General features: G+C 43.9%; 1 protein-coding gene across 1 annotated transcript in view; it reads left to right on the top strand.

The window, feature by feature from the left end:
- The first annotated feature begins 3,186 nt into the window (after nt 1-3,186).
- Nucleotides 3,187-27,452, top strand: part of PDIA3 (protein disulfide isomerase family A member 3) — a 54,809-nt gene continuing 30,543 nt past the window's right edge. The window contains exons 1-6 of the mRNA XM_082252748.1: nt 3,187-3,469; nt 18,281-18,359; nt 19,718-19,835; nt 23,969-24,076; nt 24,158-24,287; nt 24,372-24,491. Coding sequence (XP_082108874.1) covers nt 3,321-3,469; nt 18,281-18,359; nt 19,718-19,835; nt 23,969-24,076; nt 24,158-24,287; nt 24,372-24,491 — 704 coding nt within the window. The 5' untranslated portion in view covers nt 3,187-3,320. The remainder of the gene's footprint in view (nt 3,470-18,280; nt 18,360-19,717; nt 19,836-23,968; nt 24,077-24,157; nt 24,288-24,371; nt 24,492-27,452) is intronic.

Genomic DNA, 27,452 nt, shown 5'->3' with positions numbered 1-27,452 from the left:
GTATATTGGGGTATATAGGAATGTATAGTATATTGGAGTATATAGTAATGTATAGTATATTGGGGTATATAGTAATGTATAGTATATTGGGGTATATAGGAATGTATAGTATATTGGGGTATATAGTGATGTATAGTATATTGAGGTATATAGTAATGTATAGTATATTGGGGTATATAGTAATGTATAGTATATTGAGGTATATAGTAATGTATAGTATATTGGGGTATATAGTAATGTATAGTATATTGGGGTATATAGGAATGTATAGTATATTGGAGTATATAGTAATGTATAGTATATTGGAGTATATAGTAATGTACAGTATATTGGGGTATATAGTACTGTATAGTATATCGGGGTATATAGGAATGTATAGTATATTGGAGTATATAGTAATGTATAGTATATCGGGGTATATAGGAATGTATAGTATATTGGAGTATATAGGAATGTATAGTATATTGGAGTATATAGGAATGTACAGTATATTGGGGTATATAGTACTGTATAGTATATCGGGGTATATAGGAATGTATAGTATATTGGAGTATATAGTTATGTACAGTATATTGGGGTATATAGGAATGTATAGTATATTGGAGTATATAGTAATGTACAGTATATTGGGGTATATAGGAATGTATAGTATATTGGAGTATATAGGAATGTATAGTATATTGGAGTATATAGGAATGTACAGTATATTGGGGTATATAGGAATGTACAGTATATTGGGGTATATAGGAATGTACAGTATATTGGGGTATATAGGAATGTATAGTATATTGGAGTATATAGGAATGTACAGTATATTGGGGTATATAGTAATGTATAGTATATTGGGGTATATAGTAATGTATAGTATATTGGGGTATATAGGAATGTATAGTATATTGGAGTATATAGGAATGTATAGTATATTGGAGTATATAGTAATGTATAGTATATTGGAGTATATAGTAATGTACAGTATATTGGGGTATATAGTACTGTATAGTATATCGGGGTATATAGGAATGTATAGTATATTGGAGTATATAGTAATGTATAGTATATCGGGGTATATAGGAATGTATAGTATATTGGAGTATATAGGAATGTATAGTATATTGGAGTATATAGGAATGTACAGTATATTGGGGTATATAGTACTGTATAGTATATCGGGGTATATAGGAATGTATAGTATATTGGAGTATATAGTTATGTACAGTATATTGGGGTATATAGGAATGTATAGTATATTGGAGTATATAGTAATGTACAGTATATTGGGGTATATAGGAATGTATAGTATATTGGAGTATATAGGAATGTACAGTATATTGGGGTATATAGGAATGTACAGTATATTGGGGTATATAGGAATGTACAGTATATTGGGGTATATAGGAATGTATAGTATATTGGAGTATATAGTAATGTATAGTATATTGGAGTATATAGTAATGTATAGTATATTGGAGTATATAGTAATGTATAGTATATTGGAGTATATAGTAATGTATAGTATATTGGGGTATATAGGAATGTATAGTATATTGGAGTATATACTAATGTATAGTATATCGGGGTATATAGTAATGTATATTATATTGGAGTATATAGGAATGTACAGTATATTGGGGTATATAGGAATGTACAGTATATTGGGGTATATAGGAATGTATAGTATATTGGAGTATATAGTAATGTATAGTATATTGGGGTATATAGGAATGTATAGTATATCGGGGTATATATGAATGTATAGTATATTGGGGTATATAGTTATGTACAGTATATTGGGGTATATAGGAATGTATAGTATATTGGAGTATATAGGAATGTACAGTATATTGGGGTATATATGAATGTATAGTATATTGGAGTATATAGTAATGTACAGTATATTGGGGTATATAGGAATGTATAGTATATTGGGGTATATAGGAATGTACAGTATATTGGGGTATATAGGAATGTATAGTATATTGGAGTATATAGTAATGTATAGTATATTGGGGTATATAGTAATGTATAGTATATTGGAGTATATAGCAATGTATAGTATATTGGGGTATATAGTAATGTATAGTATATTGGGGTATATAGTAATGTATAGTATATTGGAGTATATAGCAATGTATAGTATATTGGGGTATATAGTAATGTATAGTATATTGGGGTATATAGGAATGTATAGTATATTGGGGTATATAGTGATGTATAGTATATTGAGGTATATAGTAATGTACAGTATATTGGGGTATATAGGAATGTATAGTATATTGGGGTATATAGTAATGTACAGTATATTGGGGTATATAGTAATGTACAGTATATTGGGGTATATAGTAATGTATAGTATATTGGGGTATATAGTAATGTATAGTATATTGGGGTATATAGTAATGTACAGTATATTGGGGTATATAGGAATGTACAGTATATTGGGGTATATAGGAATGTATAGTATATTGGAGTATATAGGAATGTATAGTATATTGGAGTATATAGGAATGTACAGTATATTGGGGTATATAGTACTGTATAGTATATCGGGGTATATAGGAATGTATAGTATATTGGAGTATATAGTAATGTACAGTATATTGGGGTATATAGTACTGTATAGTATATCGGGGTATATAGGAATGTATAGTATATTGGAGTATATAGTAATGTACAGTATATTGGGGTATATAGTACTGTATAGTATATCGGAGTATATAGCAATGTATAGTATATTGGAGTATATAGTAATGTACAGTATATTGGGGTATATAGGAATGTATAGTATATTGGAGTATATAGTAATGTATAGTATATTGGAGGATATAGGAATGTATAGTATATTGGAGTATATAGTACTGTACAGTTTATATGGGGTATATAGGAATATATATTATATACAGGAGCCCCATCCCTGTCCCCGCACATGGCACACGGTGAGTCCTCCAATCAGCGCACACCTGAGCCCGATCTCCTCCATACTCTCGTACAATGTCGGACCGGTTTTTCGGCAACCTTTCCCCATGTGATTCCCTAACAGCCGCTCTATTGGCTGAAAACCTTTCCCGCCCCCTCCGTACAACCGCCACTCCTTAGCTGACAGGCCACAAGGCTGTCACGCCCAGCTCCGTTTCAAGCGGGAGTCCCCGCCCGGGCCGCTGACGTCACCTGACAAGGGCCAATAAGCAGCTGCCACACTCCGGCTCCAGGTCCGGCCGAGAGTACTTCCGGCAGGTTTTTCTCTCCCTCCTCTCCCCGGCTTCCCTCTTAGTCCAGGTCAGGCAGTGCAGCCGAGATCTCTGAGCTCCTCTCCGCCACAGACAATGACGCGATCCCTCCTCGGCGCCCTCTTCGTGCTGGCAGCAGCCGTCAACGCCGCCTGGGCCTCCGATGTCCTAGATCTCACCGACGACGACTTCGAGGCCAGCGTGCGGGAGTACAACATCATCCTGGTGGAGTTCTTCGCTCCCTGGTAGGAGGGGGGACTGAGCCCGGCTCTGGGGGGGGGGGGGTACAGGCTGAACGTTTCCTTCTAGAATACTTCACAATGACAGGGGATGGGTGGACACTATGGCCAGACTAGCATTGGTTGGGTACTGTGGCCGGGATCCCATCGGTGTGGCTTTGGGTGGCTGGGGCCTCCCTGGCGTGGTGTTGGGTGGGCACTGTGGCTGGGACCCCACCGGTGTGGCATTGGGTGGGCGCTGGGGCCTCTGTGGCGTTGGGTGGGCACTGTGGCTGGCACCCCACTGGTGTGGCGTTGGGTGGGTACTGTGGCTGGGGCCCCACCGGTGTGGCGTTGGGTGGGTACTGTGGCTGGGGCCCCACCGGTGTGGCGTTGGGTGGGTACTGTGGCTGGGGCCCCACCGGTGTGGCGTTGGGTGGGTACTGTGGCCGGGGCCTCCCTTGTGTGGCATTGGGTGGGTACTGTGGCCGGGGCCTCCCTGGTGTGGCGTTGGGTGGGTACTGTGGCCGGGGCCTCCCTGGTGTGGCATTGGGTGGGTACTGTGGCCGGGGCCTCCCTGGTGTGGCGTTGGGTGGGTACTGTGGCCGGGGCCTCCCTGGTGTGGCGTTGGGTGGGTACTGTGGCCGGGGCCTCCCTGGCGTGGCGTTGGGTGGTACTGTGGCCGGGGCCTCCCTGGCGTGGCGTTGGGTGGGTACTGTGGCCGGGGCCTCCCTGGCGTGGCGTTGGGTGGGTACTGTGGCTGGGGCCTCCCTGACGTGGCGTTGGGTGGGTACTGTGGCTGGGGCCTCCCTGGCGTGGCGTTGGGCGGGTACTGTGGCTGGGCCCCCCGGTGTGGCATTGGGTGGGTACTCTGGCATGGGCTTCCACTGGCGTGGCGTTGGGCGGGTACTGTGGCTGGGCCCCCCCGGTGTGGCATTGGGTGGGTACTCTGGCATGGGCTTCCACTGGTGTGGCGTTGGGTGGGTGCTGGGGCTTAAAGTCGCAAATAGCTCATAGAGTTGCTGCCACTCGGGTACAGGCAATGAAGTCTTCAAACAGGTCAACGTCCGGTCTGTGAACCCAGCAATATCTATACACAGGATGAGACCGCACTCCGAAGTGGAGATCAAACAGACTTGAACAATAATGTTCCATGGTGCAGACATCAAGGACACACAAACAGGAGCCGTTGATGCGTTTCACAAACTAAGTTCACTTACTCATAACATTTAGTTTGTGAAACGCATCAACTGCTCCTGTTTGTGTGTTCTTGATGTCTGTACCATGGAACATTATTTTTGTTCAATAAAGTCCGTTAGACCGCACTCCGAAGTGAAGATCAATCTTCCTTTGTTTGGACTGGGGCTCCCCGACGTTGGGTCGGTGCTGGGGCTCCCCTGCGTAGCACTGATTGGCCACCATGTCTGTGCTTCCCTCTCTAACTCTGGTTGCAGTCTGATCACACAATCCTCCTTAGATCTATTGAAACATAATGGGAATCTAAGTACCCTATCCAATCAGATACCCTGCCACTACATATTGGTTGGTGCAATCAGATTGCACTGTGTGTGGTATTATATGGTCGACCTGTCCTCTTCATGGTGATGTCGGGTCCTCGGTGTGGGGATCAGGCCAGACACAAGACCTAGAATGTGTGATAATAGTCTGTATACACCCAGACGAGGCCTCACCTTCCGGGAGTGTCACACTGTGTGTGGGGGAGTAGATGGTGGGTGGAATTGTACCGGTCTGGAGGTCAGGCTGTGCTCCCCGAGATCTGACATCCAGCCATAGATAACCCATAGTGGAGAGATAATGGGGCCCAACCAGCAGCAGCTCTGCACTAGGATGGACAGGAACATAATTAGGAGTAATATTGTATAGACGATCTGATTGGAGGACACTAAAGGAATGGATATCCTTATGTTTAGTTGGTAACGGCAAGCATACTAATACTCTATACAATCTGATTGTGTAATGTCACTTTTAGAGAAATTCTACAATCAGTATAGTGTGTGGCCACCTTAAAGCTTCGCAGAGATTGTCTGTTGTTTGGTTGCCTTAAAGGGGATTGTACAATCAGATTGTACACTGTGTGGTCACCTTTAAGGAGCTTGTACATACTTACACTGTCCAATCTCCTTTAAGGTGACCACACAATATAACTGATTGTAGGGACAGTCTGATTTAGTCACTGTAGAAACTCCTTCCTAAAGTTGACCAATCAGATTGTATAGTGTCCTTAACCTAGGAAGGTTGGTTGTTTGAGATATACTATAGAAGATCGGGGGGGGGGCCCTCTCCATAGATGTGTATTAAATAATCTCGCTATGTTCTGTGTTCAGCTGAGATCGGTATTTGTGACCGATCTCCCCAGGTTGGAATAATGGATTGTACGTCTGTCAGATACCAGTTTGGGGATTCTATCGGTTTTCTGTTCCCAGTTGTCATTGTATAAAGGATGGGGGTTTCCTATGTAGAACTTTCTGTTTGGTATCGGAGGTTTGTTTCGCTTTCTCCCGAGTGCCTGGGGGGGGGATGTGATGGGATTTGTAGTCCTGATGAGCCCAGCTCTCCATTCTGCACAATGAGGAATCTGCTGCAGAGGACTACCCTTCCCAGCATGCTTCACTCTATTCTACGCTGTCTGATTGCTATGGGTGTGGCCTTGTTGTGGTGTCTGCTCCTGATTGGCTTTCAGGATCTTGGTGGCCTCTTTCTATTGGCTTGGCATGTGGCCCAGCTTGTTGGATCTCTACCTCCCCCCCCCCCCCCCCTCCAGTTTCTTTACCAGTGAGCTGTGATCTAAACTCTCGTATTGGACAGTATGGGGACTTTTGTACAATTTTGGTCTTCAACATCTCAGTAATAAATGCGATCGTACAATAAGATTGGTCTGACTCACTAAACTTCTCATTTTAGTGAAAGTCAAACTGACTTTCTAATTTGTCTGAGAGGAAGATCTGTACATGCATGACCCTCCCCCCTCCCCCCTCCCATAATGTAATTGTCGCTCATAAGCGATCACTTTAAGTGCTCCACACACTGCACCCTGATTGTACAATCTACTTTACATCTATTAGCAAGTGTGTAGGAGAGGAGCCTCCCTGATTGGCTATAAACTGATTCGATGGGTTAGTTAGGACTTCATTTTGTAGCTCTCTGAGTGGATCTTGGCTAGTTAGGGAGGGGCTTGTATTACTTTTATTAGGTCTGAACTTGATTGGTGAGATTGTGACGTTTATGGTGACCCTATACTCTGTACAATCTTACAATTTCCTTTAGCTCTACCGACAACTTGGTAATGTAAGGAGTCCTGTGCAACTGGGGGCTAATTGGGTTTTAGGTTTCTTCTTATAAGTGCAGTGCTCATGGTAATGAATGACCTATGAATAAATCAATAATAATAAATAATACACACCAAAAAAAAACACTGTAAATGAAATTCATAAATGACTCGGTAATAGTGTTAATTTCGTCGACTAAAACCGACTAAAACGTTTTCGTCGACTAACACAATTCAGATGACTAAAATACAACTAAAACTAAAATGGCATTTTAGTCAAAAGACTATAACTAAAACTAAATCGAAATTTGCTGCCAAAAATTAACACTGGTGCATGCTCAAAGCATAAATAATAACATATTAGATTTTTCACTCCAGGACCAGCAGTAGTATATAATGAGTTTGGAAATTGTAGAGAAATGCTTAAATAATGCATTACAAATTACAATTGAACTACACCCATTTGATTATAGATGACTAAAATGAGTTTTAGTCGACTAAAATGTAGGGCGTTTTAGTCTAAAATATACTGGAGTTTTAGTCGACTAAATATGACTAAAACTAAAACACTTGCAGAAGACTAAAATGGGACTAAAACTAAAATGCCATTTTAGTCCTAAGAGTAAGACTAAAACTAAATTGAAATTTGCTGCCAAAATTAACACTGCTCGGTAATGTGCATAAAGTCCATATAAATCCATAAGAAAAAAGTGATAAAGGGATTTCGAAGTCCGTTGATAAAATGACAGATGTGTTAGGAAACAAAAGGGAGAACCACAAGTCCCAGCATGCGGATGAGAATCATCTCGCTGAATGATGAAAGAAAAAAACACCCAGTGGAAATGGAGGAAAAAAATTGGCTGCTTACCTGACTATATTGGCCTCCAAACTAATGGAAAAGCCGAACCCTTGAGAGGGAATGATCCCACCAGGCACAAATAGTCAGACGTCCAGTCAGGTAAGCCTCCAATACCGGTAGATAGGGAGCCAATGTGCATAAAATGAATACAAGCATACAGAGCAGAATATCGTTTTCAGATACCTTTTATTATAAAGTTATTGCACTCACATGATGGAAGTAAAAAATCAAGCATCACAAAAACTGAATTTTTCTCCTTGAAGTTTTTGTGATGCTTGATTTTTTACTTCCATCATGTGAGTGCATTAACTTTATAATAAAAGGTATCTGAAAACGATATTCTGCTCTGTATGCTTGTATTCATTTTATGCACATTGGCTCCCTATCTACCCGTATTGGAGGCTTGAGTAGATGACTATTTGTGCCTGGTGGGATCATTCCCTCTCAAGGGTTAGGCTTTTCCTTTCAATAGTTTTTATTGAAGTTTTTCAAAAAAAGAACAAGTAACAATCACAAAATTCAGGTACATTGGTTGAAGTAAGCAACAATCATAATGATCAAGGCATACCTGGCTCCGCCATCAGACCGCGCCATCACTCTTTACTTAGGGTAGAGTGCCCCCCCCCCAGACCAGCCCCCGGCCCAAAACTCCTGCAAGGAGCCGACAGGGAGGCCACACCAGACCACCCCTAAAGGGAACAACACTGTGGCCCAGCGCGACCTCCCCCCCCCCCCCCCCGCCCCCCCCACAGAGACCGGGCGGGTTCTGCTTTTCCATTAGTTTGGAGGCCAATATAGTCTGGTAAGAGGCCAAATTTTTCTTCCCATTTCCACTGGGTGTTTTTCTTTCATCGTTCAGCGAGAGGATTCTCATCTGCATGCTGGGACTTGTGGGTCTCCTTTTTTTTTTTTTTTTCCCATCTGCCATTTTATCAACAGACTTCTAAATCACTTTTTTCTTTTTTTTTTTTCTTGTGGATTTATAAGGACTTTATGCACATTTATTACTGAGTCATTACTTATGCATTTCATTTACAGTGTTTTTATTTTTGATGTGCATTATTAATAATTTATTCATGTCATTAATTACCATCAGTGCTGCACTTTTTTATTGGTTTTTGGACTTTTTCTATTGGTCTGTGCAAGCTTTTTGTCATTATTTTTCCACTTGTTCACATGGTCACATGTGTTATGTTTATCTAGCGCAGAATTATTTTTTCTTGTTAGGTTTGTCCTTATTGCATTGTTTTCTTAAATATAAAGTGGTTAAGGCGGAAGGTTTATTACCGTCATGTAGTCTATGTATGAAGGTAAAAAACCTGTGTGCACCTGAGCCCCCATCGTGATCCAGTGATGTCCACAAGAGCCTTGGGTCTCTCCTCCATCCGGATTGGCTCCCATTGCTGTCAATCACATCCAGTGAGCCAATGAGGGGGCGAGGCTTAGACGCAGCTCTGTGTATGACTGGATACACAGAGCAGTGGCTTGGGAAGGAGTTTGTTTGGGTGCTGTGGGGGGCACTTGAGAGGATGAGGGGGACCTGGGAAGGTGAGGATCAGGGCTGCTCTGTAAAAACCGCTACACAGAGCAAGGGCCTGCATGACTGGATACTATTTGACTGGATTGTTTAGGTGTGGCCTCGTATTGTATAGCTTTTGTAAATCTTTTGGAGATTGTACAAAGGTTGCAGTATATGGCCACCCTTAAGCCAGGTACACACTATATAGTGTCTGTTTTTTTTTTTTTTTTTTTTTTTTTTGTGCAACCCATCGGTTGCCAGAACACTCCGATCATCGCTTTCTGCTGTTGGTTTTCCGACATGCACATTTGACAGAAGCTGGACAGACGGACATAAACGCAAGCCGAATGTTTGCCAGGTTTTTTTTTTTTTTTTTAACCAGCTGATGTCTCCCGAAATTCGTCCCGTGTACATGGCTTTAGGCTGATCATTAACTATCTACGCTGATTGCATGAAGTAGTTGGACAGATCTAAAGGAGATTTGTGCAATCACCTCTAAAGTCATACTATACAATGTCCTTTTTTGATTTGATGCAAATTAAAGAGATTGTAAACCCTGAGGGGGGGGGGGGGGGCACAAAACCTGTAAGACTCAGGCATAATGAGCCAGTGTGCAATAACGACATTTCCGTACATGTGTGCGGGGAGCTGCCTGTTTACAGCCTGGGCTCTGAAGGTCCGGCATGGTAAGCTGGACCTTCAGAGTGCGCGCCCCTACTATTACACAAAGCAATGTATGTGTGATCGACCGATATCCGTTTATCGTTGATACTGTTGTTTTGGTCATCGCGTATCGGTATTGGCCGATATTTTCATACTTTAAAAAAGGTTTTAGTTTTCGTTGACCGGTACTCTTGTGGAGGGATCTGGGGGTCTAAAACCCCTCCTCTGCACTTAAAAGCATTCAAAATGCCAAGTTTGGCTGTTTTGAATGCTGTAATTATTTTAATCTGGTGCCGAGTACCCGGAAGTGATGTCATGACATCACTTCCAGGTTTTTGCATGGTGGCTCAATCAGAGTGAATGCGTCTTTGATCGGGTCTTCAGTGGCCTTGCAGGCTGGTTGCCAAGGTCTCCCGGTGGGGCAGGAGACCCGGGCGAGCCACAGAAGGGGGGACATCCCCTCCCACTCCTTGTAATGACAGCTGAGCGGCTTCTTCGTCGCATCGGTTGTCATTACAAGACAGCTGACCGTCGGCTATGAACGTCGGTACCGAGGTGATGCCTCTAGCTGCAGGCATCACTCCGGTACAGCACTTTCCCAAAATATCGGTAACCTTGGTGACCGATTCCGATATATCGGGGAAAGTGCAGATCGGTCCTCGATAGATCGGCTTTGCCGATAATCAGTTGATCATATATATATATATATATATCTCTCTCCAGCGATCTGCCGGTGTATCAGTGTGCCCATACGGGTAAGATACAATCTGACGGGAAGAGAGAATGAACTACCACAGCACCGAGGTTGATCATTGAAAACTACAAGCTGATAGTTGCAAAGGCTGCCAGACCTTGTAGTTTTCCATTCACAGGGCACACTGGTTGATGCGGCCAGGTTGGCAGAGCCACAATTATTTTTTAATTTTGGGGGGGGGGGGGGGGGGTGGTCCCCACTAGCTGTCAGATCAGGGATCCTGAATATGGATGGAACGGGTTATAAAAGATGACCTTATCCTTTAAAGCGGCTTACCTGCCTGTCCTCCCACCCCTGTACATACGGTGCACAAGCACACCTCACTGGACAAATTCAGCAATGCCAAATCTGGTGGAACTCTCATGCATGCCCTGGAGTGACATCTTGGCCCAGTAATTGAGACCCAGAAGATGTCAGCAGCCGGTGGAAAGTCTGGAGATGGAATCGCTGGATTTAAGAGTATCGTTCTGCTTTAGTAAGGGTAGCTCGCAGTTAGATTAGCCTATAGAAAGCAGAGAATTTACCTTGGCTTGTTGTAACATTGACTGGATGAGTTCTGCTATCTATGGGTCGGGGCTCATGCACACCAGCAGTCACACTGATCACACAGCCATGGCGTGCTCTGGGAGGAAACTGCGCCGATCACAGCATGTCCCTTTATTTTTTGGAACCTTAGTGAAATCTCACAACTGACATTCCATAAATTCTGTTAACACTGCGGTGCTGTGATCTGGTAGTTTGCATCTCAACCCATTGCGTTGGGAGGGAAAAAACTGCATGCAGTACTTTTTAGTGCACATCCCTGCAATGCAGTGGGTGAACTGACAACTTAAACAAGGTACATTGCCTTGGTCCTGAGCTTGTCCAGCACAGACCATCTCAAATTGGTTGGGCCTTTATGCTGCATTCACATATCGCTTAGCAGGAATGCGGGTTCCCGCTAGCAATTTGAAAAGTGCTATTCGTAAGCGTTTGTGTCGCACATAGGGTAACCATTCACTTGAATAGATTGCCATGTGTATTTGTCACTACAGAAGCTCAGGGACTGTATTTTGGCCTTGAACTTGTGCTTTTTTCCATAATTTTTGTGGATCAGTTGCAGCCAAATCGCACCACATTTGTATTGCCATTCATCCTGAATGTACGTTGTTTTGCAGTGGTTTGAAATCATGGGCAGAATTGTGCAGATTCTTCCTGCGATTTATTAAAGTGTGAATGGGGCCTTAAAGTGGTAGTAAACCGCAGCTTTTTTTTTTCTTTAAATCTGCAAGGTACTGGCATAATGTTCTACCATACGTCGCATACTAGCACATTATAAAACCCTTACCTTAGAAAGAAGCCCTCCAGTGGAGCGCTGTCACCACGCAGTCTTCCTTTTGGGTTAATGTCATCTGGTTGGTTGAGCTGTGACTACATTCCTGCGCAGGAGTCATGGCCGCGGCGCAGAGCTTTGAAGGGACAACACAGGTATGCGTCCCTTCTGAGCGCATACTCTGGTGACGTCACCGGCTGCATGTTGTGTGAATATCTCCTTAACGGTGCATGAGATACTCATTGTGCCTCATCATAGGCTTGCCTGTAGGTACAAGGTTTTAGCAGACTTTACTACCACTTTAAAGTGAGCCTGGCCTCAGATCTGTTTTTCATGTGAAGTTTAGGTCTGCTAAATGTGTCCCTTTCCAGGCATGTATTCTCTATCAACCAATCAAAGCCTTTATCTGCTTTCCTCTTCAGAAGGATGGTGTCATCTTTGTTCAGTCATCACCCAGGATCACCATTTCCTGGACTGAGATACCAGCTCAGATGAGTCATGTAGATCCTGGTGCATGTGCAGTTCTGTCTTTGTGACACATCAGTCCTTAAACTGGCACCTGCACAAATGTGCTGCATTTCTTCAGGTCCTGGCAGGGCCCTGCAACACATCTGCATGTGAGGCACATACCTTTGCTGTATTCATATGTGCTGCATTACTCTACCACAGGGATATGCAAACTGTGGCCCTCCAGCTGTTGCAAAACTACAAGTCCCATCATGCCTCTGCCTCTGGGTGTCATGCTTGTGGCTGTCAGTGTCTTGCTATGCCTCATGGGACTTGTAGTTCTGCAACATCTGGAGGGCCACAGTTTGCATATCCTTGATCTACCAGAACAAAAAGGCCTGCAGAACATCTCTCAAACACAGAATCCCTCTATTGCAGCATAACAGCCTGAGTAAGATTTAAAAAAAAAAAAAAAAAAACCAAATGTAAGTGAGGGGTAGGGTTTTTTTTTTATGCTGATTTATGCACGGGTGAGTTTCTTAATGGATGCTGCTGTGTATTGATCTGTGAGGAATTGCCACTCTTTAAGACACATTTTAGTATTTATCAACCATTGTAAGGCAATATTGGGTGTTTCCCTTTAACGCCTTTCAGGACTGCATGTGAGATGGCTCCTCCCACTTGCCAACAGGAAACACCACTTCCCCCAAACTTTAAAAGGAGGCTTCTCCTCACAGCTCATCAACTTGTTTCCTCTGGCTGAGGAACACCTAGTGGGGAGTCAGGAGCTCTTAGGTGCTGTCCTGAGACCAAGCTTTCTGCTCCCCATACCTGTTTATCTTTAAGAGTCCTTTCCTCCCATACCGCACTAACTGTCTGCTGGATGGGCTCCCTCTTCGGAGCTCATGGACGCTGCTCCTAGGCGGCAGCAGAGACATTTGGTGGACATTTCTTTTTTTCCTGGTCCCGCCTGCTGGTCTAGTTGTGCAGGTGCCGCTGCCATTTTTTCAGTTTTGGAGTAATGATTCGCCCGGCCAGAAGTGATGTATCTGGTGAGGGACATGGTTTGTGGGGCAAGTGCGCAGCGTCCCTTTTGCTTGAAAAATCACAGGGGGAGGAGCAGATCTGGTGCCTATTTCCGGTGCAGTGGTGGTGTTGGGAGTCCAGAACCGGTGTTCCTAGCCACATGTGGACACTGCAACACCGCTATGGACACGGCAGCAAGTGGCACAGGCACCAGCAAGGCCCAGGTAAGGGGTGGATTGGTCATCTTGCCCTGAATACTGTGGGGTCTATCTCCTCCTTTCTAACCCCCCTCCTGGTGGCTGGGGCATGTCTGGGCACATGGAGTTTTGTTTGCTTACTGTTGACCAGGGGTGACCCCCCAATGAAATAGGTTGACTCACTGGGATGGTTTGTCTGGTGGTTTTTTTTTTTTCTCGTTATGGCAGGCTTAGAGCTCTGACCTGGTCTTTATAAAGAGATGCCCTTCATGCAAAGTTACCTGAAGGTTGGAAGAAAACACATGGAAACATGGAAGGAAAGGAAGTTGGAAGGAAACATGCATCGACTCCCTGGTTAAAGAGGAAGCTTCTACTGCATATGGCAACTTAATCGCATCTAATAAACAGCTGGATGTTGCCATTCAATCCTTTTGCTCTTTGCTAACAAACCCATCCATAAGTCAGCCATCTACCTCACAATCCTCTGAGGGCTCAGTTAATACCTGTGGTGGAGGTTGAAGTAGGTCCTCCTACCCAAGAGGAGCATTCCACCTCTCATTCCAAAGAAGGTTCAGAGGAGGAGGAAAGGGTAGAAGATGTACCCTCAAAAAGCAAGTTGTCTTTAGATCAAGTTTGTTACTTTGGGCTCGTGAAGAGAAAAAATAATTCTTTGCATGATTGGATGTATGCATGTTTGAATGAGCCTAAAGGTTGCACCTTGCCAGTACAATCGGTATTCTGAGGCCATAAAAGAATGGGCAGAACCAGACGAGTGCTTTTTTTTCCCCCAGAGGCATGTAAAAGGCTTTTTTCCTTTTTTGATGAAGACCCACAGGCACTTTGGAATAAAGTACCTAAGCTCGATGCAGCCTTTTCCCAAGTTTCCAGATCAACTGACCTGGCATTTGAGGACATGGGAATACTAAAAAAAATCCCATGGACAAAAGGATGGATCAACAACCTAAAAAAGCTTGGCAATCCATGAGCAACCTTAAGCCAGCTATGGCGACTACTTGCGTATCTAAAAGTCTGGAGTACTGGATAAATCAACTCCAGGCACATCGCAGATTCGCCTAAACAAGAGATCCTGGATTCTTTTTCCACTCTGTCAATGGCTGTAGCCTACATTGCGGATGCATCAGCAGAATCCGTAAGGATTAAAGCAAGATCTGCAGCCCCAGCTAACTCAGCCGAAGAGCTCTGTGGTTGAAGGCCTGGACAGGGGATGCAGCATCCAAAAGCAAGCTTTGTGGTATTCAATTCATGGGGGAATCTACTGTTCGATCCTGATTTAGACTTGGTTCTAGACAGGACAGCCGACAAAAAGATCATTCCCTATTAAGAAGTGGGGAAAAAAAAGCTAAACTGCTTTTTTGACCTCAGAGGGCTCAGAAACAAGATGATGGCAAGCCCCAGGGTAAAAGAATTGGTCAGCGCAGAGGGCTAAAGGCAGAGGAAGCATCCTTTTTCCATCCTCCTGCATCAACCACCTCAACACAATAATTATTGGTTACCAGTAGGAGGAAGACTTCAAAAAATTCCTCCCTCACTGGGAAGGTGTGACAGAAAATCTATCTATTCTAATCATGCTGTCCCAGGATGCCAAATAGAATTTTCAGATCCTCTTCCAGAAACATATATTTTGTCCCAAACCTTCCAAAACACACAACAAAAGCCCTGGCTTTAAAGGACCTGATGTGACCAGGGGTTGGGAGTCAAATAGCACCAGAGGAACGGCATTGGGTATTCTATTCCCATATCTAGCTTGTAAGGAAGCCATTCGGGAGTTTTTCGTCTTATCCTCAACTTAAAGCCGCTGAAGGTCAGTCCTATACACAAGATTTTGTATTGACTCGATCTTCGTTGTTGGGAATCTGTTGACCAAAGGATGCTTCATGGCATCGATCGACTTAGAGATGCTTACCTACATAGTCCTATAGCCCCTCAGTCCCAAAAATTGCTGAGATTGGCAGTGGATGCGGGGAAGGAAGTCCTGCATCTAAAATTCAAAACCCTCCCTTTTTGGCCACCACACGGATTTTTACAAAGGTAATGGCAGAAGGCCTTACTCCTCTCTGCCTTCAAGGAGTCTCAGTAATCCCATATCTGGACGACCTCCTCTTTTCCCCTTCCAGGGAAAGATTGCAAGAGGACCTGGGCAAGGCCTGTAGTCAATTGTAAACCCTGGGTTGGATTGTGAACCTTCTAAAGTCAAACTTTCTGGGTTACCAGATGTTTTCGGTAGAGCAAAGAATCTTCCTTACAGAATGTAGTAGCTATGCTACAGACAAATCAGGAGATGTCTGTCAAAGGTTGTCAGCCCTTCAGTTGCTGGAGTGGGTGGAAAGTCACGTTCCTTATCAGCGGTCCATCTCAAAGGCACGTTAAACAGTGTGGCAGATTTTTTTTGAGCAGACAGCAAATTCAGGAAGCAGATTGGCGCTTGAATCCAGGAATCTTTTCCTTAATCACCAGGACTTGGGGGCATCCACAGGTGGACCTGTTTGCATCAAAAGCCTTAGCACAGCCTTGAACTTTCCCCTGGGTCTTTTCCCCTTTTCTGCTAATTCCACTGGTATTAAGGAAGATGCAGAAAGCGAGTGTCGGTAATTGATTACTATTACTCCATTCTGGCCAAAGAGTAACACAAGCTATTTACGCTAAGGTTTGGAAGGTCTTTGCCTGGTGTCATTCAACAAATGGTACCTTGGAAGATATTGTCAGTGTTGAAATCCCTACAGAATGGTGCAGACAAAGGTCTAGCAGTTGGTACTCTTAAAGTGCAAGTGGCCGCTTGGGAGTCTTCCTGGAGAGACCAATTTCTTCAAAAGCCTTGGTCGCAAGATTTTTTTTCTTTTCGGCACTTGTTCCAGACCAGTGCCTGCTAAACATTTTCCTGAGTGGGATTGGTCAGTGGTTCTACAAGCCTTCAGCCTTTCGAACCTTTCGAACCTTTCGAGGTATCTTACACTCAAAACTTTTTTTTTTGCCATTTTACATCTGCAAAAATATTCAGTGACAGTGCGTGCAGTTCACTATCAGGTAAACGAGCCTTTCTTGTCCATCTACCCAGATGATTAAAACTGATCCAGGTTTTTTGCCAAAGGTAGCGTCAGACACCAGTCTCAGGATGTTATCCTGCCAACATTTTGGTCTAACCCTTCTCCCCTTCTATGCGAGACGAATCCGATTACATTACCTGGACTTTCGTTGTTCAAACTGTTTTTTTTTTTTTTTTTTTGGGCAACAAGGGCCACCTGGCATCTAAAGGATCAATTGCTAGGTGGCCTAAATCAGTGATTTTTGGAGGTTTACTCGCAGATGGAATTATCTACCTCGCTGGGAATTCGAGCACACTCGTATTAACTTGACCACGTAGCCGCTTTACAAAATTTGATCTGGGGTGGCACCAGCTTTTTCTACCCATGTAGTGGCAAGAGCGCTCTTGCCACTACATGGGTAGAAAAAGCCGGTGCCACCCCAGATCAAATTTTGTAAAGCGGCTACGTGGTCAAGTTATTTAACGTTTGTCCATCATTAAGACTGGACCTTCTGTCAGCAGGGGATCAGGCTTTTGGCAGAAAGGTCCTTCAGGCTGTTGTCCCTCCCTAGTTGATAGGTCTGGTTTATCCTCTCAGGTCTTTTCCTGAAAGACGTTAAGGGAAAATCAAAGTTTTAGACTTGCAGGTAACTTGTTTTCCAGAAGTCTTTCAGGACAGCAGTGACCCACATTTGTGGTTTGCTGTTATTCACTATATTATGTATAAAATTGAAAAGCAGCGCTATATAAAGTCCAGGTATAGGTAGGGTCCAGCTGATTGGTCTCCTTGAAGTGCCACCAACGTCAATGAGTGACCCCAATCACACTGCCGCTTACCGTCCCACTAATAAAGAAGGCTCAAGGATCCACCAAACTGCTCCTCCAAAAATCCTCAGCAATTCCAGGATCAAGCCAACTGGATGCGACTCCAAACAGATGGTACAAGGCAGACTGATCACTCATATAAACCAGAAAAAAAGCAAACAAGAAAACCATAGTGCAACACCTAAATGAACCACCATTTATTTTCTTATGCCAAATAACTGCTTACAGGTAAAAAGAGCTTATCTGCCGGAAATGTTTGACCGCCACCAAATGATTGTGTTCCAGCCTGGGCCAGAGGCACTCTACTAAAACTGATGAGCTGTGTGGAGAATCCTCCTTTTAAAGTTTGGTGGAAATGGTTGTTTTCTGTTAAGTGGGAGGAGCCAACTCAGGTGCTGTCCTGAGACTCCTGGAAAACAAGTTAAACCAGTAAGGCTTCTTTCACACGGTCCGCCTCTGTCGGCAGACTCCGTGCTACTCAGCGGGGGATCGATACACTGATCCCCCGCTGAGCAGGCAGGTGACGGCTCCCTGTCCAATCTGTGTGCGGAGAGGGAGGTGTCAGAGCCCCGCTGCTCTCTATGGGTAATCGGATGAGAGCAGACCGCCTGTCCGCTCTCATCTGATCCCCTGGATGGATGGATGGAAAATGGGGTTTCCTTCTGTCCAGATCAGATGCAGATGGCAGCGGGTGTCAGCGGCCATGTCACCACTGACACCTGCTGCCCCATAGGGATGCATGGAGGATCCGATCCGCCTAAAATACTGACAGGCGGATCTGATAGGCCTCTTTCACACGAACGATCCGAAGTCTAACTTGGATTTGTCTCACCTGTTAATGGCAAGTGACATTATCTAGCTCTTGTTTAATTTGCTATGAGTAATGCATGTCCTTGTTTTCTTGTTTCAGGTGTGGGCATTGTAAGAAGCTTGCTCCGGAGTATGAAGCCGCTGCCACAAAACTGAAGGGAACGGTTGCACTGGCCAAGGTATGATCTGCTGATTTTAGACATGGGGATGTTTGGGGGCAGGCAACTTTGAGAGGTGGGAGATCTACCTGGACAATATGGAAGAAATCAAAAATAGACCAGGGAACCTTTTTTTTTTTTTTAAAGATATTGACAAGCAAGCTTTTTTAATCATGTTATACTTACCTGTTCTATGCAGTTTTGCGCAGTGTGGCCTAGAACCACCTTCTCGGGTTCCTCTTCGGCTCTCTGCGCCCCCCCCCCCTTTTGAGTGCCCCCACAGCAAGCAGCTTGCTATGGGGCACCCGAGCTGAGTCGCAGCTCCTGGTGTCCATTCAGACATGGAGCTGCGACCTGGCTTGAAGCAGGGAGGAGTATACCCCCTGGGAATGCCCATGGGTGTAGCCAGAAGTTGGGGGGAGGGTTTCTGCTAGTGCCCTACTCCTGTAGGGGGCAGCATGACCCAATGGTCAAGAATGACAGGAGTGGTGTCTGTCAATGAACATCAGAGAAATGGTTTATACAGAGTCATAAATCCCACACTTTATTATTATTTTTTTTTTAATGGAAGTGTGGGTGAAGGTATTATCTTGGAAAAGGCAGACTTGAATAGTAAAGGAGCAGGAGGAACCAGATATTGGACACTATCAGTGTCCAATGTTTTTTATGCCAGCTTAGCCAGTGGAAAGAGAGGGGACTGATGCAATGGAAGGGGTTAGTATTACCAGTTTCCTTGGCATGCCTTTGGGTTTAAGATGGTAACATAGTCCCTAACTAGAACTGGGGGAATGAAGGTGGGATATTAAGCAGCAGTAGTTGAAGTTTTTTTTTCTAGGAGTCAGATTTGACATCTAGTGAGAGATTGTAAAACTCAAGCTGGTTTTGGCAGCTAGAACATTGGCTGCTTTAGAAGTACAGAGAATCTGTTCTGTTTCAATTAATTGAAGAACCGGACTCTAACAAAGGTGGCATATCCATCTTCTAAGTAAACCTCTTCGTTACCTGGGTTAAAAAGCTCCTTTTTGTTCAGGTTCTATGAATGAGTTGTTAAATCCTAGATTATGTATTGTTTGAACATTGGTCAGAAATGCCAGCCAATGTCTAGTCCGTATTGACCTGCAATATTTACCTACCTTTGAATAAATATCATCTTGCTCCTTCATGATTACTTGCTGTGATGGTAAATTGTTGCTATGTTGGTGGAAAGCGAAACTAAAGTTTAATATAGTACAAAATGCAATAACCCATGTAAACCAGAGTTTGCATTGGTTGCTATGGGCTACTACGTGGTCATTTTTTCAGCCTGGGTAAATGCGCACAAATTTGTAAATGTCTATTAGGTAATTTTAAACTAATTTAATACTGTATCTTTGTTTTAGGTTGACTGTACAGCAAACTCCAACACCTGCAACAAATATGGAGTAAGCGGGTATCCCACTCTAAAAATCTTCAGAGATGGAGAGGAGTCTGGAGCTTATGATGGGCCCCGGAGTGCTGGTAAGAAACGTGAAGCCTTGAGGCAGTTTGCTCTTTAAGTACATGTAAACCTCTGGTTTTTACTAGAATGACATGTACAAAAACATACAGTGGGTACGGAAAGTATTCAGACCCCCTTAAATTTTTCACTCTTTGTTATATTGCAGCCATTTGCTAAAATCATTTAGGTTCATTCTTCTTCCTCATGAATGTACACATAGCACCCCATACTGACAGAAAAACACAGAATTGTTGACATTGTTGCAGATTTATTAAAAAAGAAACTGAAATATCACATGGTCCTAAGTATTCAGACCCTTTGCTCAGTATTTAGTAGAAGCCCCCTTTTGATCTAATACAGCCAGGAGTCTTTTTGGGAAAGATGCAACAAGTCTTTCACACCTGGATTTGGGGATCCTCTGCCATTCCTCCTTGCAGATCCTCTCCAGTTCTGTCAGGTTGGATGGTAAACGTTGGTGGACAGCCATTTTTAAGTCTCTCCAGAGATGCTCAATTGGGTTTAAGTCAGGGCTCTGGCTGGGCCATTCAAGAACAGTCACGGAGTTGTTGTGAAGCCACTCCTTCGTTATTTTAGCTGTGTGCTTAGGGTCATTGTCTTGTTGGAAGGTAAACCTTCGGCTCAGTCTGAGGTCCAGAGCACTCTGGAGAAGGTTTTTGTCCAGGATATCCCTGTACTTGGCCGCATTCATCTTTCCCTCGATTGCAACCAGTCGTCCTGTCCCTGCAGCTGAAAAACACCCCCACAGCATAATGCTGCCACCACCATGCTTTACTGTTGAGACTGTATTGGACAGGTGATGAGCAGTGCCTGGTTTTCTCCACACATACCGCTTAGAATTAAGGCCAAAAAGTTCTATTTTGGTCTCATCAGACCAGAGAATCTTATTTCTCACCATCTTGGAGTCCTTCAGGTGTGTTTTAGCAAACTCCATGCGGGCTTTCATGTGTCTTACACTGAGGATAGGCTTCCGTCGGGCCACTCTGCCATAAAGCCCCGACTGGTGGAGGGCTGCAGTGATGGTTGACTTTCTACAACTTTCTCCCATCTCCTGACTGCATCTCTGGAGCTCAGCCACAGTGATCTTTGGGCTCTTCTTTACCTCTCACCAAGGCTCTTCTCCACCGATAGCTCAGTTTGGCCGGAGGGCCAGCTCTAGGAAGGGTTCTGGTGGTCCCAAATGTCTTCCATTTGAGGATTATGAAGGCCACTGTGCTCTTAGGAACCTTAAGTGCAGCATAAATCTTTTTGTAACCATGGCCAGATCTGTGCCTTGCCACAATTCTGTCTCTGAGCTCTTCAGGCAGTTCCTTTGACCTCATGATTCTCATTTGCTCTGACATGCATTGTGATCTGGAAGGTCTTATATAGACAGGTGTGTGGCTTTCCTAATCAAGTCCAATCAGTATAATCAAACACAGCTGGACTCAAATGAAGGTGTAGAACCATCTCAAGGATGATCAGAAGAAATGGAAAGCACCTGAGTTAAATATATGAGTGTCACAGCAAAGGGTCTGAATACTTAGGACCATGTGAAATTTCTGTTTCTTTTTTAATAAATCTGCAACAATGTCAACAATTCTGTGTTTTTCTGTCAGTATGGGGTGCTATGTGTACATTCATGAGGAAGAAGAATGAACTTAAATGATTTTAGCAAATGGCTGCAATATAACAGAGTGAGAAATTTAAGGGGGTCTGAATACTTTCCGTACCCACGGGGTGCAACTATTAGTAAAAATTACATAATGGGTCTGATGCTGCAATAGCTAAATACAGGTAGTAACAGACCAGTGCAAATGAAATGGCATCTATATCATTCCTGCACTAAATATTTTGGTAGCGAACTGAAAATGCATTTGCCCGAAAACCAAAAATGGAATTTTATTTGGGGATAAATGTTAATGGATCTCCTGATTTTGTTTTTAAAGTGGGAGTAAACGCCCTTGGTTGATTTTTGCCTATGAGGCTTACCTATAGGGTATAGTAAATATCTCCTAAACTTGCTCTGTTAGTAGATATTTACTATAGAATCGGCTGGTGAAATCACTGGTGCATGCGCACTAGGCTTTGGATGGATGGCACTGCCGCGGCTGTGACTCCTGCACACGTGCAAGAGTGATGTCATCGCAGCTCGGCCATTCATACAGCCAAAGCCTGTGAACCTGGAAGGACAGGGTGAAGATGAGAAATTCTATACAGTGACAGCGCGCTGCAGAAGAGCTTAGTTTTCAGGTAAGTGTCATTATGTGCTAGTATGCAGTGCATATTAGGACTTCAACTGCCCGAAGCCTTTTTTTTTTTTTTTTTAAATCGTGTTTATTACTATGATCCAAAGATCCAAACACAATCTAAGTTTCTCTTTCGTTCATTGAGAGGACACTGCTCCATATCTTCTTTGACCCTTGGGTTATGCTTCTCACCATAGGAGTAGGAAACTAGGTGGAAATTGACTACACCCATAAGGCCATCCTAGGGGGTATACTCCCACTTTCTGCTATAGGACTTCAGTTTTTTCTGCCTAATCAGTCGTTTTTTGGAAAATTGATTCCTTGTTTGTCCTTACGGATGGCTCTCGTAGGGGGCAGGCCGCATCTGCCGTGACTATTTCAAGATGGATCTGGCAGATGGTGGTGCAGGCCTATTCCATCAAGGGTCAGGTTCCTCCTTTCCCTGTAAGGGCACATCTACAAGGGCGTTTGGTGCCTCCTGGGCCTTCCGTCATCAGGCGTTAGTGGTCCAGGTTTGCAAGGTCACTACCTGGCCGTCTGTGCACACATTCACAAAGTTTTACAACCTGGATGTATTCGCATCTGTGGATGCTTTTGACCGCAACGTTTTGCAGGCTGCTGTTGCAGAGGCAGTGTGGAGGCAACTTTGCCAACTTGAGGGTTTTTTTTTTGTTCTTTGGTAGGTGAGCTCCAGTTTTTCATGGCTGGCTACATTTAGCCCTTTTGGGAATTTTTTTTTTTTTTTTTCTCCTTGGGTGTCCCTAGGGTGTGATTTGAGCCATGGATTTGTATGGCTTAAATCGCACGTTATTTGCCTCAAACTCATGCCTACCATGACTTTTTTTTTTTTTCCCTCCCACGCACGATAACTGGATCAGATGGCTGTGACCTCAGATGGCTTCTGACCACATATGCGATCCAGTTCTGCAAATTGCAAACGCATACTCTGCAATCGGGTTTACATGAACGGGTTGTTGCGTGTGTTGCAGAATCTGCAGTGAATTTGCACGTCTAGTGTGAGCCAAGGCTCAAAGCCTAATTGAACAAACTGGTTACAAGCTGGCTACAATGCACATCTACACCGTGTTTTGCACTCCAGTTTAAGTAAAACACTTAGGGCTCTTTCACACGGGCGGTCCGATCAGATCTGCCTGTCAGTTTTTTTTTTTTTTTAGGCGGATCTGATCAGATCCTCCATGCAGCTCTATGGGGCAGCGGATGTCAGCGGAGACACCTCCGCTGCCATCCGTATCCGATCCGGTCCGTGAAATCTGGATGGAAACCCTATTTTTCCATCCGTTCAGGGATCGGATGAGAGCGGACAGGCGGTCCACTCTCATCCGATCCCCCCCCCCCCCCCATAGAGGGCAGCGGGGGCTGAGACACCTCCCTCTCCGCTCTGCAAGCAGAGACGGAGCTGTCATCAGCAGGGATCGCGGACCGTGTGAAAGAGGCCTTAGTAGTAGCTTTATTTCTGTAGGCAAGCAGGACACCAGGGTGTTTAACTGCAGAAACAAGTTCTTGGTGTAAACTTAGTAGTGTGCTTTCCAGGCCCAGCTTTTGTTGGTAACTAAAATTAAGTATTCTATATTTATGCTTTAGTAAAGTCACTAAAGCCATAGTAACATAGGTGCTTTTCCTACCAGCTGCTGATAACCCTGACCAGGAGCAGTCAGTGACAGTGCTGGTTGTGTAATCTTAACTCCCAACCGCCACACACTTGGAATAAGGCCCATCTCTGTGCTGTCATCTATATACTTATGGTTGATGGGAAGGGGTTAAATCCATATAACATGCAGGTTTAGTACAAGTTGTGAATACTTCTACGAAATATTCCAAATTTTAGAAGTACTTTCCAGCAGTTTGCAATAAGTGTTGCAATTGTCTTTAATTCCTCCCCTTTTTAGATGGGATTGTCAGCACTATGAAGAAGCAAGCTGGCCCTGCATCAGTGGCTCTGCGCTCTTTGGAGGAGTTTGAGAAATTTGTTGCAGATTCTGATGCCTCTGTGATTGGTGAGTATATAAATCTCTCAGCTCAATAAAAAATGTCTTCATGACAAGAAGCAGTCTGAAAATGTGTCCATTCTGTTGTAGGTTTCTTCCGTAGTCTGTACAGCGATCCCCATCAGGAGTTCCTGAAGGCTGCCAACACTCTGAGGGAGAATTACCGGTTTGCTCACACGGATATCGATGAGCTAGTGAATAAATATGACTCAAATGGAGAGTAAGTGCACTGATTTGACTTGCAGAGGAATTATGGAACAGAAGCTGGTTATATAAATCCATTAACTATTTATGATTTTTGTAGGGGTGTCGTTCTGTTCCGTCCACCTCGTCTTGCAAACAAGTTTGAAGAGAGCACCGTTTCCTTCCCAGCAGATGAGAAAATTACATCGCATAAAATTAAGAAGTTCATCCAGGACAACATGTGAGTCATTTGGTTTTGTACATAGCAATAACTGATCTGCTGCATATGCAAATAGTGTGGTGTGTAGAAATTGTCGTCCCCCCCCAGATGCTTATTGTCACCACACGTTTGCATCCTGCTTGAGATCAGCCGAGCTCCCGTAATTTGATAAAATACACCCTTGCAGTGAGGCCACCACACTGCAGTGGTGAAATGCTAGTCTAGTGCATTACCTATTGCTTGCGCAAGCCCTTCTCCAGTTTAAGTCCCTTGGTGTCCCATCATGCAGTGCAGACCCATTAACCCTGCATTGTATGTGAGGTGAGCATGCAACCAGGGCCTGAAGTAACTTAGAGGTAGTACTGAAGCGATCGCATAACTCTAAGGGCCCTGCTGGAATGAGGAATAAAGTATGTAATACACCTCCATCCCTGTGCCCGAAGATTAAACAAGCATTCAACCCACGCAGTGTGCAGACAGTCTTCAAATTCCTGGAGCTCTGCTTTAAAGTTTACTCTAAATTTGTTTTAGATAGTGTGGTAGGTGGTCCATTGGAGGTTTATTGCAGTTTGTTTCCCTGTTGGGATAGATCATGGTCACAACGATTAAGTGATAAATTTCACATCCGGTCTTTTTTTTTTTTTTTTTTTTTTTGAACAGGTGGTGTGGCAAATACGCTAATAAAGTATATTGTACCATGCTCTAACAATCAGTGTGTGCAACAAACCATAAATTGAAATGGTTTCAATAATTCAAAACCGAGGTTGTGTGTGTCACAAAGGAGGTTGTGTGTGTGTCACAAAGGAGGTTGTGTGTGTCACAAAGGAGGTTGTGTGTGTGTGTCACAAAGGAGGTTGTGTGTGTGTGTGTCACAAAGGAGGTTGTGTGTGTGTGTGTGTGTGTGTGTGTGTGTGTGTGTGTGTCACAAAGGAGGGTGTGTGTGTGTGTGTCACAAAGGAGGGTGTGTGTGTGTGTGTCACAAAGGAGGGTGTGTGTGTGTGTGTCACAAAGGAGGGTGTGTGTGTGTGTCACAAAGGAGGGTGTGTGTGTGTGTCACAAAGGAGGTTGTGTGTGTGTGTCACAAAGGAGGTTGTGTGTGTGTGTGTGTGTCACAAAGGAGGGTGTGTGTGTGTGTGTGTGTCACAAAGGAGGGTGTGTGTGTGTGTCACAAAGGAGGGTGTGTGTGTGTGTGTGTGTGTGTGTCACAAAGGAGTGTGTGTGTGTGTGTGTGTGTGTCACAAAGGAGGGTGTGTGTGTGTGTGTGTGTGTGTGTGTGTCACAAAGGAGGTTGTGTGTGTGTGTGTGTGTGTCACAAAGGAGGGTGTGTGTGTGTCACAAAGGAGGTTGTGTGTGTGTGTGTGTGTGTGTGTGTGTGTGTGTCACAAAGGGGTGTGTGTGTGTGTGTCACAAAGGAGGTTTAATGGAAAAATGTGTTTTTTTTTTTTTTTTTTTATCTCCATTAAATCTCCTTTGTGATCAATAGTAACATGACTGGAGATGTGAAACCATGTTCTAATCCACCTCCCATCTCTCGCCTGCGGCATTGGACCTTTAACAATCTACAGTGCCAATAGTGCAGAGTCCCTTTTACAGCTGGGATAAGCTCTAAAACATGATCCGACTCCGTTCCTTGGAAACATCGGAATAAGAAAAGTCCCCATAGTATAGTTTAGAAAGAGGAAGAAAAAACAATGCTCGGTTTCTAAAACCAATCAATCCAAAAAAATATTCTCTAAAAAGCATCCACAAATAGTTCATCCATCAATGGGCAACTTGAAGAAGTCACTTGCAGCTGATGCCAGAGATAAAATCGTCCAGTCCATGATGCTGGAGTACGCTCTCCTCAGTGCTGACAGCTCCCTATGCTTGGCTTTTTTTTTTTTTTTAATGCCTTTTTAATGGGAGTGTTTTTTCCTGAGCCATCTAGCAGGGTGTTTTCTTGTTTTGGAGGTTTCTGAGGGAATTAGTCTGGTCATTACAGCTTATTCTGGTTTAAAGGGACTCTACACTATTGGCCTTTTTAAAATGTGGTTCATTACTGAAGTGTCCAGTGGAGGTGGAGTGGAACATTTATGGTACGTTTGTCTCCATTCATGTTTGTTTTGATCATCAAATATTCAATGGATTATAGAAAACATTTTAGTAGTATGTGCATATTTTTTTCCTTTATATATTTCTTTGCTTCATATTTGTTTTTGAAACTGTATTTTTATGGTTTTCTTGCGCACAGTTTATTAAATACTCCTCCGAGGTCAATGGTTTCTTGGGGAAGAAAGGGAATTTCCTAAACATGGATGGCAAATAACCAGATAAGGATTGTATTGCCTATCTGTAACAGAAATTGACTTTAGATCCAAAAAATGTTCTTATGACCTGAACAAGAGTGTAAAGTGTAGTCTCTATGCATTTGGTGGTTTTAGAAATTGTGCTTAAAGCGGTTGCATCCCGCTTTTTGACACTTTTACCTACAGGTAAGCCTATAATAAGGCTTACCTGTAGGTACAAATAATATCTCCTAAACCGGCACGGTTTAGGAGATATTTACAGTGCATGCAGCCACTCGCGCGAGCGGCGCATGCGCTCTGAAGGTCCGGGGGGACCTTCAATTAACTTGCCGGGAGCTTGCCGGAAAAATCACTCCCACGCGCATGCGCGGGAGTGACGTCATCGCGGCTCCGGCCAATCAGCGCGCTGGAGCCGTCTCTTCCGGCCAATCAGCGCGCCGGAGCCACCGAACCCGGAAGAGACGACTAGGGATCATGGCAGCGCCCGCATCGATGTCCGGGGGTCCGTGTCGGGGCTTCGTTTTAAGGTAAGTTAAACATAATGGGCTAGTATGCGATGCATACTAGCTCATTATGCCTTTGTCTTGCAGGTTTTTTAATTTTTTTTTTTTTTTTTTTTTTTATAGGGTTTACAACCGCTTTAAGGTTAAGTTAATCCTGAACAGTGTCTCGGCTGTAAATTGGTAATCTTCCCTTT

This window comes from Pelophylax lessonae, assembly GCF_965119305.1.
Source record: "Pelophylax lessonae genome assembly, chromosome: 4".
In the NCBI taxonomy this organism is placed as follows: Eukaryota; Metazoa; Chordata; class Amphibia; order Anura; family Ranidae; genus Pelophylax; species Pelophylax lessonae.
The sequence above is the reverse complement of the archived record's forward strand: the minus strand, read 5'-3'. Positions and strand labels throughout refer to the sequence as shown.